Source organism: Neomonachus schauinslandi, chromosome 5 (genome assembly GCF_002201575.2).
Source record: "Neomonachus schauinslandi chromosome 5, ASM220157v2, whole genome shotgun sequence".
NCBI classification, from domain to species: Eukaryota; Metazoa; Chordata; class Mammalia; order Carnivora; family Phocidae; genus Neomonachus; species Neomonachus schauinslandi.
Window position 1 is genome coordinate 122,695,477 of NC_058407.1, and position 13,047 is coordinate 122,708,523.

The 13,047-nt window shown below is 38.5% G+C and overlaps 1 protein-coding gene across 1 annotated transcript; it reads right to left on the minus strand.

Moving 5' to 3' along the window:
- Positions 1-12,601: 12,601 nt before the first annotated feature.
- On the minus strand, positions 12,602-12,748 carry LOC110586536 (thymosin beta-4-like). The gene has a single exon (XM_044914996.1). The coding sequence runs from the start codon at positions 12,734-12,736 to the stop codon at positions 12,602-12,604; it is 135 nt and encodes a 44-aa protein (XP_044770931.1). The 5' UTR covers positions 12,737-12,748.
- Positions 12,749-13,047: the final 299 nt, after the last annotated feature.

The window sequence follows — 13,047 nt, forward strand, 5'->3', positions numbered from 1 at the left end:
AAGAATAAAAATATATTACAAGAGGAAAAAATGTAGGGAATGTGAGATAAAATAGAATATGAAGGAGAAAATATAAACTATAAAGTTGTCCTAATAAAGAAGAGCCATGAATTTTTTAAATTGAAATTGTGGGTATTAAATTCTTAAGACATTTGAAGTCCATTGGATACATATATTTTTATTTTCATTGTGATTAGAACGCCTAACATGATCTGTACCCTCTAAACAGATTTCTGAGTGTGTGGTTAACTGTGAGCACAGTGGTGTATGGTACATGTCTAGAACTTTCTCATCTTGCATAACTGGAAATTATATTCAATAAGCAAAGATTTTCCCTTCTTCCTGGCCCCTGCAGATGCCATTCCACTCACAGCTTTTTTGAGTTCAACTTTTTGAGATTCCACATATAAGTGAGATTACACAGCATTTGTCTTGATTTGTCAAGATTTTTAGATGACCATTAAAAAATATGCCAAGGATATATAGGTTTTCCAGATAATTTTAAGGGCTAGCAGAGAAAAATATTTGAAGACTACTGCTATAAAGGCTTATCAAGAGCCTGCTAATGGTGTGATTTTTTTCTTTGAAATAATTTCAAGGGAACATGAAATTTAATCATTCAGTAATAATATTGTGATTCTAATGAAAAGTAATCCTTGGGGCGCCTGGGTGGCTCAGTCAGTTAAGCATCTGCCTTCGGCTCAGGTCATGATCCCAGGGTCCTGGGATCGAGTCCCACATTGGGTTCCTTGCTCAGCGGGGAGCCTGCTTCTCCCTCTGCTTGCTGCTTCCCCTGCTTGTGCTCTCTCTCTCTCTCTGTGTCAAATAAATAAATAAAATCTTTTAAAAAGAAAAGAAAAATAGTCCTCTTTTCCCAGGGGTCAACAAAATACTTTCCACCAGCTCTTTTTATAAAATGTAGATTTATCGGAACACAGTGTCTATGCCCATTTGTTTCCATATTGTCCAAGGTGGCTTTCACAGTACTACCAGCTTTCACTGCTACTCTAAGGAAGGGAATGAATAGTTGTAATAGAGACCAAATGACCCACACAGGCTGAAATATTTAGCATGTGGTCCTTTACAGTAAATGTTTGCCAATCTCTACTCTGTCACATCCTTCTTCATTATCAGTGAAGCAGAAATTATAACTCTTTGGGCTGTATCTTCTGGTATTTAACTCTACATTTGCAAATGCCATGTGTATCATTATCTCTTATCCTATATTAAAAGATAGACACACACGCAAGTTCCCCAAACCAACACACAAACACTTCCATTTTGCTTAAACCAGGATTTGGTGTTTTCGGTTTTTTTTTTTTAAACTTCCTATGACTATGCTGTTATTGTTAACAGTTGACACATTTCTTCTCTTCCCTGCGTGATCTTTTGATCTTCCTAAAGTTAGAATCACTTCAATGTGTGTAAATACAAAACAATACTAATATAAACCGCAAATTGTATAGCACTGAGCGCTTTCAGAGGAATTCATCCATATGCCCCTAATATAAGTGCATAAAAGTATATGGATCTTATGTGTGCAGCTTGATAAAATTTTGCGAAGCGTCACCACTCCCCAAATCACAATATAGAACATTAGCACCCCCAGAGTGTCTCTGTGTTTTCTCCCAGTCATTATAGCCCCTAAGTAACCACTGTTATAATTTCCATCCTTATAGATGTGTGTTCCCTGTTTTTGAACTTGATATAAATGGAATCCTGCAGCTATTACTCTTTTGTGTCTCGTTTCTTTCATGCATGTCTGTGAGATATATTCATGTGGTTGCATACAGGTAGTTAAAATACTTATCATGATTTGTTTTATAAGAAATTGCCAAATCATCTTCCAAAGTGTCTGTACCTGTTGGCTTTCCCACCAGCGGTGAGTAAGAGCTCCTTATTCACCGTAAGCATATGAAAAGATGCTCCACATCCCCTCCAGCAGTTGTATTGTCGGTGTTCTGGATTTTGGCCATTCTAACAGGTGTGTAGTGGTATCTCGTTTTAATTTGTGATTCCCTGATGACATATGATGTAGAGCATCTTTTCATAAGTTTACTTGCTATCTGTATATCTTCTTTGGTGAGGTATGTGTTCAGGTCTTCAGCACATTTTTTTTCTTCGGGTTCTTTATATTTTTGGGATAATAGTCCTTTAATCGGGTGTGTCTTCTGCAGATATTTTCTCTCAGTCTGTGCCTTATTTTCTCTTTTAACAGTGTCTTTTGCAGAGCACAAGTGTTAAGTCCAGATTACTTCTTTCACGGATTGTGTTTTTGGTGTTACATCTAAAAATTCATCTCATATCCAAGGTCATCTAGATTTTTCTCCTGTTTTCCTCCTTTTTTAGGAGTTTTATAGTTTTGCATTTTATGTTTAGGCCTATGAGCCATGTCAAATTAATTCTTGTGACAGATGTAAGGTCTGTGTTTTTTTTTTTTTCTTTTGTGTATGGCTGTCCCAAGTCATTCATCACCATTTGTTGAAAAGACTGCTTTTTCTCAATTGTATTGTCTTTGCTCCTTTGTCAAAATCTTCTGGCTCTTTTGAAAATTTCCTTTTTCTTTTCTTTTCTTCTCTTTTCTTTCCCTCCCTTCCTCCCTTCCTTCCTTCCCTCCTGAGGGTACAATTTTGACCTGATGTGTCTACACTTTTCTCTTTCACTTGTTTTGATTTTGTAGCCCTCCTTGATTATGTAACATGATAGCTTTCATGGTTTTGAGAAAATGTTGTCCTCAGTATTCTTTCCACAATTTCTTATGTTTCATTCCTTCCTTCTCTCTTTCTAGGATTCTGTTAATGCACATGTTAAATCATTATATTTATCTTATATGTGACTTATGCTTCTTTTTTTTTTTTTTTTTTTTTTTTTTTTTTTTTTTTAATTCCTTCTTTAGAAGGAATTTGAATTCTTTTCACTGATCTATCTTCCAGTTCACTAACCCTTCCTTCTGTATCTAATATGCTATTAAATCCAATCACTAGATAAGATTCTTCATTTCAACCTTGTTTTTCAGGTCTAGGATTTCCACATGATTCCTTTTTATATATTTCACATCCCTTTTAAAAAGGTCCATCTTTTCTTATACGTTCTTGAATGTTTTAATCATAGTTGTATTTTAAAGTATATTTCCCATCACCTATGGGTCTGTTCCCTGTCTATTTTTTTTCATATTACATCTGTCTTCTAGGATAACTAGTAATTTTTATTGAAAGCTATTAGGAGATTCATCCAAGTGGGGTCCATCCTGGAATAATAGTCATTCTCATTCTAGACTTAATAGTCACAGATTTATATGAGAATAATAAAGCAGGTATATACACCCACAGTATTTGCTGTAATGATTTTTTTTCCCCAAGTGGCCACCTTGTAGTAGACATTTAACAAAATGTAGACATAATTATACTCAATTTATTGTCCGTGGGTATTTACATTACTCAAAAACTCACCCAGTTTTTGGCCAGCAGAGGCTGCTTTAAGAAAAGATTCCCCCTCATTCATTCATTCATTCATTTATTTATTTATTTATTTATTATTTATTTTTTAAAGATTTTATTTATTTATTTGACAGAGAGAGACACAGTGAGAGAGGGAACACAAGCAGGGGGAGTGGGAGAGGGAGAAGCAGGCTTCCCGCTGAGCAGGGAGCCCAATGTGGGACTCAATCCCAGGACCCTGGGACCATGACCTGAGCCAAAGGCAGATGCTTAACGACTGAGCCACCCAGGCGCCCCCCCTCTTTTATCGCTGCTCCAGTGTTATAATTTTGTTCAGTGTGGTGACATATAAACTAAATCAGCATAGAAGTCTGCCTTCCCATAACCTACCAGAATTCTCTGTCCAGGTCAACAGTGTACCCATTTATTTCTGTCCCTGTTCATTTCTTTCTTTCCTTCTGTCATTTTCATGTGCATGTACGCATGTTGTATCGATCGGGGTCTAATCAGTAGACAGAAACCACATGAATTATTTTAAGAGATAATTTAATATATGTTATTGTTAACTATGTGCTGGAGGATGCAATAAGCAAATATTGACCACTTAGGTATCACTGAGTAGGAGCTGTAGGATCTGGCTAGGGGAGAAAAAGGGATGCAATTAGAATTACTGTAAACAGAGAGCTTAGAGGGGAGCCCCTGTGGAGCTGACACTAAGACCTCTGAGAAGCCAGTGTCTCGTGGCCAGTGCTGATGGCTCTGAGAGAGGGCAGTGCTGCTGGTTATGGGACTGCTGTCCACGTGCATACTGCAAACAGTGGCTGTGACTGGGGCACAATGCTGATCCAGGATAAAGAACTTGTATTGCTGGAATGATGATGAAAAGAATTGGAAACGAAACAGGAAATAGGAGGCAAAAGAAGAAGGAGAAATTCCCTTGTCCCTAATCTAGCCTTCCTTTGTTCCTCTGGCAACCCCCAAGAAATGGTCACCTGGGAAAGAGACAATAGCATCATATTTTGCCCACTCTGGGATGTATATTTATTTCACATTTAAACATATCTGGAATGGACATAAATCTTAAAATAGGTGGCATGTCGGGCACCTGGGTGGCTCAGTCATTAAGCGTCTGCCTTCGGCTCAGGTCATGATCCCAGGGTCCTGGGATCGAGTCCCACCATCAGGCTCCCTGCTCTGTGGGAAGCCTGCTTCTCCCTCTCCCACTCCCCCTACTTGTGTTCCTTCTCTCGCTATTTCTCTCTCTGTCAAATAAATAAATAAAATCTTTAAAAAATAAAAAAATAGGTGGCATGTCATTGTTCAAGTGGTAATGTTTTTCTTTCTTAATGTCATATAAAATCATGATGTTCCTCATAATCAATGATTTCTTCCATTTCGTGAAAGATGGTATTTTTAAAAGCGTAAAATGATTTCTATCATCACAGCTTCCAACCCTAGTAATGATTGTTTTCTCTTTTAATTTCTCACATACCATCTGTTAAATAGTTCTACAGTTTTGCAAGAGTCCACTATTAATCTTTCTGATGTATAGTTTCTGCATTATTTCCCCATGTTTTAAATCATTTTCCCAGGATTATGGTTAACATTCTTATTTTCAGTCAAATCCTCTCTCAAAAGACATTATGACATCTTCTGCATTTTAGATATCAGGTGGTGATTCTGCAATCACATTTGTAGGCCCTTTTTTGTCTTGGATTTGAGTCATATGGCCATGAAAAGTACCCTACTCTTCTCTCCTACTTTAGTTTCAAGTTCCCTGTTAATAGTATTGGTTACTCTTCATAGCTTGAATGTTTTGCTTCAAGATTTACGGCAACTTTTCATTATCTGTCAATAGCACCAACACTGACACCATGATGAATAAATCCATGGTTTCCTGGATCTTTCCAGAGAAAGATAAAACATAGTCTAGAAACTTATTTCTACTTTATAGAGTACCACAAAAGTACTTTGTGTAAATTTTGTTGTATGTTTTTCTGATCATAATGTTTTATATGGCTCTCAAGTTAGACCTCTTCACTTCATTTTGAGTTTGGTTTGCAAATGTTTTAAATTTTCAGGAGAAATATAAACATGTAGTTGGAGGAAAGGTCACACTTTTCCTTTCTCTTTGTATTTGATGTGACATACCAATATACAGAAAGAGAAGAAATACCAACTTATAACACTACTGGAGAAAAATAATTTTGCCAACCAAAATGAGGGCTTCTATCTTATTTATTAGATAATGTATTTAGTTGGCTATTTCTCTTAACTGCCCCAAACTCAAGATGTTTGTATGAAAATCTCAATGAGAAGAGTGTATTCTGTATAATTCTATTTTCTAGGTTATTGCTGGTGACTCTAACCAAAGTTATGCTGCTATGTAATATAGATGACCTTTTTCTCAGAAGGTTTTGTCACTTTTCATCTGGTCTTTTATAGTAATTTCTTCATTCCCCACCACCTCTACCTGAATCCTATGTCACCTATTTTAGGATTATTTTTTACAGAAGGACCCCACTTGAGGATACTGCTATCTAGATTAGTTCATTCTCACCTCCCCCAACAAAGACCCCTCCAAATTCAATGGCACATAATTATCATTTATGTAATTCTTATGGACATAGGGGTCAGGGGGGTTTGGTTGACCCAAACTGGATCAAGTAGCTGGCCTTGGCTCCAAGATACAGGTTGAGCCCAGGTCTTCTCCACATGTCTCTTACCTTCTTTGGGCCAACATGTTCTTCTCATGGCAGTGGCTGAAATAGGAGAAGCTAAGCTCTTCTCCCCAAACATGTTTCAAACCTATACTTAAATCATGGCTGCTAATATTTCATTGCCAAAGCAAACTCAATGGTCAGGGAAGCACATTCTACCCACAGTAGAGAGGTTGGGATGTATATTTGCTCAACAATAATTTAAACTATTCTAGTGGTTAATCATAGAGTAAACATAAAAATCTCAGATAAAGTTCCATGTTAATTGATCTTTTAGTGTTTCTGTAATTATGCAAAAGTTAGTCACCTCTCTTTCCACAGTTCAAGGACATGCTTTGGCCATGGTAATTCAAGCAAGAGTCTTTATTTGTGGCATATTTGTCCATGACTTAGAAAGTGGCACAAACAGAATAGTCTTGAAACTGCACAGATAATGTTATGAACTGAATCGTGTTCCCTCAAAATTCATATGTTAAAGCCCTAACCCCAAATGTGACTGTATTTGGAGACAGAACTTGAAGGAGGCAATTAAGGTTAAGTGAAATCACAAGGGCAGGGTCCTAGGCTAATGGAACTTGCGTCCTTATAAGAAGAGGAAGAAGGACCAGAGGACTCTGTCTCTTCAGAAACACAGAGGAAAGTCCATGTAAGGACATAGTAAAAAGGTGGCAGGGGGAGAAGGAGAAGCAGATGCCCTGCTGAGCAGGGAGCCCAACTCAGGGCTCAATCCCAGGACCTTGGGATCATGGCCTGAGCTGAAGGCTGATGCTTAACCAACTGAGCCACCCAGGTGTCCCAAAGCCTGGTGGAGAATTTAAAGAAGAATTAGAAAGATGGTTGGAAATCAGTCTTCTAGACAAAAATAAAAACAAAAAAATTAGTAGATTAAAGAGGAGATGATACTGTAGCCGGAGCATAGGAGTACAAGAGCACCTTGCCCGAGGGTCCCAAACAGACCAGGCTTGGCCACTCACTGCTGACAAAATCCAAATGCAAAGAGATGAGTTGGGGGTGAAACAAAAGAGGAGTTTATTTCAGGGAGGCCAACACCAGGAAATCAGCGGTCTAACATCTCAAAGAATGTCTCCAAAGTGCTAAAAATACTTCCAGGTTTATATAAGAAAAATGTGGCACAAAGGTCAATGGGTACCTGCAGGGGTGCAGTGAAGGTCAGGTGGATCACTGTCATGGGGTCTGTCATGTGGGCTCTTGCTAGCTCAGGGCAGTGCCTGTTGCTTGAGGGGTGAGTTTTGGTTCCCATCGCGGATGCTTTGCCTGCCGGGTTTTTTGCCTAAGTTGAGAGAGAAGCTGGAAAGAAGAACTTAATCAGAAAGTACAGACTGAGGTCACTATGGAGGTAGTTGGAGTCCTCTCTCAGCAAATCAAGGACTTTAAGATAGATTATTTATAATTATGACCTACAATTAGTCCCCATCTCTATGGAGATTAGAATTGTAAGAAGCTCACCTAAGGCTCAACATGAGTGATATTAATTTGAAAAGAATAAGTAGAAAAGACACAGCTCTGATGACCTGTTGAAGTCGAATGTAGCCCCGATAAAGGAAGCACAATGAGTATTCAACTAGTAAAAGTGAAAGCTACTAAAATGGAAAATGTTAAATAGAAGATAATCCCTGTCTTCCCATAAAATATATTTATAGTGTTTATATGGTTGTAGACACACATGAATGCATGTAACATAAATATGCATCTCCTTTCTGACCTTTGGAAATAGCTTTTTCTTGACAGAGAATGCATGCTCAGAGAGAAATCCAGGAGATTTTCCCCAAATCTGAGCTGTGGCTATCATTTGTTAAAATCAGGTGCCTTTGTTTTGATGGCCTTATAAAGAACAGACTTAAAAATGTAAAGGAGGTTTAAAAAAAAAATAGAACAGAGCACAATGCACAGCCAGACGCAACAGTTAATAGACCAGTTAGTAAAACCCTCTGTCAGACAGGTTAGCATCTTTGCACCAATAATCATATATTTGTTTTTCTTTTTATGTACAGGTGTTTCAGGCCTCTGTGCTCCCAATTAATTCTGTGAGTCCTGACTATCTCTCTGATATGTGCTCTCCAGCTGATCCCTCTTTGCTATTATTGTACATCACTTAAACCAGAGACATTTACTTTGAGATTGAAGGGGGTGGGGAAAGAAAGAATTTTGCTTGGTAAAATCTTCTAGAAGGTGCAAACTTCCCATCCTCAAGTTCTCAGTATACCAAAATACTTCACCACCTTCACTTCCCACAAGGTGCCTGGAACTGTGGTTATATAAGAGCTAGTAACTTTGAACTCTCCCTTCAGGGCCCATAAGAGAAGAAATCATTTTGATTCTCCTGAGTGTCATTTGGAAATGCTCCTAAACCGCTTTCCACATTTTGATAAATAATGTCAACCAATTCCCCAATCCAAATAGAGTATAATACTAAGACTTATAGTTGTCCAAATATTGAAACATCAGGAGGTCATTATGCTCCAAGGATCTGATCTACAAATACATCTCTGGGGCTGGTTTTCTTAGGAACAGAGAATAATCCATACAGCCCAGGACTGTGTATGCTATGCATTTTGCAACCCCCACCCCAGATGTTGTATCTGGCAGGTCTAGGGGGCTTTCCTAGGACCATGACTGGACTGTCGGTGTGCTTTCCCAGGGTGGGAGAGAATGGGAAGAGGGTGGTGGTGATGAATAGTAGAAGGGGGACCAATTTACATGAAAACACAGCAACAATCTTTCTCTTTCCGTATGTGCATAAATTAGAAACTAGCTGAGTGGTACTTCATCCCATGAGATCTATTCTCTGAAGCATGTGTCTACCTCCCATTAGCCTTGTATGAATGAGGCTTTTGTAATAATAATGAAGCTCAAAGAGGGAGACCTTGCTACCTAATCCATAGGGGTATATTCTTCTCTTGATAAACCTATAATTCCTATCACAGCTAATGGGAGTTCTAAACTGACATCAAAAAAGCTGTCTGTCCCATTGAAAAAGGTAAAGGTCTCTCCTTGCAAGCCTCATTATCATTCAAACCAATCTTTTCTCTCCTGCTTCTCTCTCAAAGGATGTGCCTCTCCCTCGAGGTACTTGTAAGAAGGGAGAGCCTTGGAAATTACCCATCTGGTAAATAGAACAGATTTCAATGCAGTTTACTCTATGATTCTTAGTCTGTTTCTCTTGGATACAAATGAAAAGGTTTGAAACTCAGAAAAGACATTATTCTTTCAACAAAATGGGTTCACATTTACTCACAGAGCATATGTTCTGCAAATGTGATATAGTGAAGGTTATTCTGAAATCATAAAAGTTTATGAATTCTTTAGTTCTAATGAATGAAATCAGACAAGCTATTCAGATCTCTCTCTGCATAGTGTAGCCCTTTTCTTTTTTTTCCTACATAGAATTTTTAAAGCTATTAAGAGAATGGAAGTAGGGAGTAGGTAACGAAACTGGTATGAAAAACATTCTTTTTTAAAACAATGTTTTTTCAGCATTTTCATTTTTTGGCTGTAGCATTTATTCTTATGCTTTATGGAATGATAGCTTACACTGTTGAATGGGCCATTTGATCTCTCCTTTGAGAGGATGTCCTGCTCATAAACACAAGCTATGTATGCTATGCATTTTGCAACCCCCACCCCAGATTTTGCACCCCCTTCACACAGTGTTCAGTAAACCGAATGGACTGTGGTGGTTTGTATTGTATCAGCAAGGCTCAGCAGACTCTTCATCGTATGTTTCCTTGTTTGTGGTACAAAAGAGAAAGTCACATTAAATTTGGAAGGTGGAAGGAAAGTAGCATTCCCCTCATTCTGTAAGTTCGCATGCTGGAAGGCAGTCTGAGAGCCTGACAGAGCTGTGGGCAATTCCAGTTTGTCCTCCCTCTCCCTCTGAACATGTGGTGACCCTCACATACTTCAGCAGATGCAGAGGCAACAGCCTTCCTCTGAATGTGGAAGTGGACCTCTTCTCATGGCCCCACCCCAGAATCCAGACCTGCTTGGCTTCCTAGATTCCTTAGCAAAAGGAATCTAGGTAAAGCCTCTTTACACCAATGCTTCAGAGCAGATGCACAGTGACCCTCCTATTTGCCCAGCTTCTCCACATTTGTGTCCAGCCTTATTCTTAGAATAAATCTCTTCTGCTATGATAATAGGAGCTTGGCTTCCCTGATTGAATCTTGACACATAGGCTTGTATATATTAGTATAAAATGTGAGACTTCTAGCATTCCTTTGGAAAATAAAATTTCTGAAGCATCATAAGGTTTTAGGTACAGCAAAAACCTGGTTGACTCTGGAAATAACGCTACTTCATTCAGATGACATTGACATAATTGAACCAAAGAGTAACTTTGTGAAAGAAGGGCATACCATGTAAATTTACAGTAAAACAAGATCTTGGAATAGTTTCCGAACTGAGAGGAAAAATTACTTTCTCCCCTTACGCTGTTCATAATATATAGAAAAATCTTTAGTATTAAAAAAAGGATAATTTCACCTTAAAGTTACTTATTTAGATAACTTAAAACAAATACTTAAGAATGATACAATGTCACTTAAATACGTTTCCTAATTCTGTTAGTCTCTTCCATATTTGAATTAACGAATATATCGCATATTCTATTTTGTAAAAAGGGGAAAATAAGAAAAAAGCATTCTGGCCATCGTGTAAATTACTATCCTGCCAAGGCTATGTTATGCTTTTTGTAACTCAAATTATGCATTTATAATATTGGGATATATTCTTTGTTCTATAATAAGAGCAAAATGTTTCGAGAAAAATACAAGTTGTAGTGTGGAACAGAAATTAAAGTTATCTAAGTTCTAAATAGTTCTAATAGTTATTTTTAGGCCTCATTTAGATAGCATTGGTGATGTTTTACATGTTTAAGAAGTATTATTCTAATTCTCAAATAATTATTTGGCTCTAGTATAATAAATCCATGTGGTTCCATAGTCATAAATTTGTTCTAAATTCTTCAGTCTCAAATTTTGTGGCTTGAATTTGACAAATTTTATAGACTTAACCATAACTCTATTTTTATATCCTATAAGGCCCCAAGTTTCTACCCTAATATTAGCAGACTTCCATTGGCCTTGTTTCACCTGTAACACAATGCAGTGTGTTTCCACTTCACCTTAGGAATAAGGAAAACATTTATAGGAATACATTGGTGTTTTACCATGTGTCCCAAGCCATCTGCAAGTCCTATAAAAGCCTTATGTTCACTACATGGTTCTTTTTATTTCTGAAGATCTAAACAAACTGTAAAGTAATATTTTCAGTCTGGAATTAAAGCAGATATATAGGGAATGCTACCTGAATCAACTACCCAGTGGGGTAGGTATAAATCTTCTTAAGGTTTATTCAAGAGCAGAAACATTTCTTACCCTTAGCTGTATGTGCTTAGGGTGCTACCAGAAAATAATAAAATATTGACTGAAAGGTAGCACTGAGGGTTCAAACCAGAGATGGGTGTCTAAATGGATTGTCAGGACAGAGAACTGAAGACAGCAGCAGCTAGGACCAGAGGTAGAAGCTAAGAGATAGGAGAGCCAAGAAGGTCTAAAGTAGGTAGTGTCTGATGCTAGTAGAAAAATAGGATGGAGGGGCACCTGGGTGGCTCAGTCGTTGGGCATCTTTCTTCGGCTCAGGTCATGATCCCAGAGTCCTGGGATCAGCACCGCATCGGGCTCCCTGCTCCACGGGAAGCCTGCTTCTCCCTCTCCCGCTCCCCCAGCTTGTGTCCCCTCTCTCGCTGGGTCTCTATCAAATATATAAAATCTTAAAAAAAAGAAAAGAAAAGAAAAAAATAGGATGGAAAAGCTGGAAGACTCCCAGACAGGTTGCTGTGCCTGATGCTGAACTTTTATACCCTGTCAGTGACAGTGTTTGTGTGAGAGGGATGGACCCATTTAAAAGCATAACTAAAAGAAAGACAAGAGTAGCTTTGGATTATTCTGAAGTCCACTCTCTGTCATTGATCGAGGGGTCACTGATTTAGATACAACTTTGTCCAACAAAATTCTGCCCCACCCCCCCCAGGTTTTAAAACTTTTTATTTGCATATTAAAAACTTGTGCATTCCAGTAATTAAAATCATTTGAGAAAAAAAAAAGGCACTCTAACTGCACTGCATTTGACAGCCTGCAGAGCACCTGGGACTGGCTTGGTTTTTACCCTCGATTTCATGGTCATCCCACCTAGCTTCTTCCTTTACCAACACGCAAGTTCTTTTCTTTCCCTGCCAGCCGGACAGGCAGATGGGAGAGGCAGTCGTGGCCTTCCTGGTCGGTTCTCCATACTTTGATGTACAAAGGGATAACAGTCATTTAAACTTGATCCAACTCTTTGCATCTTACAAAGTTAAACAGCTAAAGGAAGTAAAGTGAGAAGGCAATGCTGATGGAATGGAGAGTGCATATCTGTGGCGCCTCCTTAGGATTCCTCTGCTTGCTTCTCCTGTTCCATCGTCTCTCTTGAAGGCAGTGAATTTTTCTCTTGCGTTTCTGTCTTCTTTAATTTTGACTTACCGAATTTCTCAATCTCAGGCATACCAGGTTTGTCAGACATGGTTGCAGAGGAAGCCAAGCAAGGTGTGGGAACTGGGAGGGTCTGGTCTGTACAGTGGCCACCGTTGAGTGCCTCCAGCAAAGTTTTCATTATTTTTACTTATTCCCAATCTTCTGAAAGAAATATTGAGCACTAGTATTCCAATTTTGGGTGCGAAATCTACTAAGCATGACCTTGACCTAGCTGTCATGGTTTTTGACTTTGCCTTAAGAGTTTTCTGGCTCCCAGTTCAGGGTGTGAGATGGAGAATTCTCTGCCCTTGCTTTGGAATCAGACCTCACTGTGGCCACAGCAGATAAGGATTGACAGAC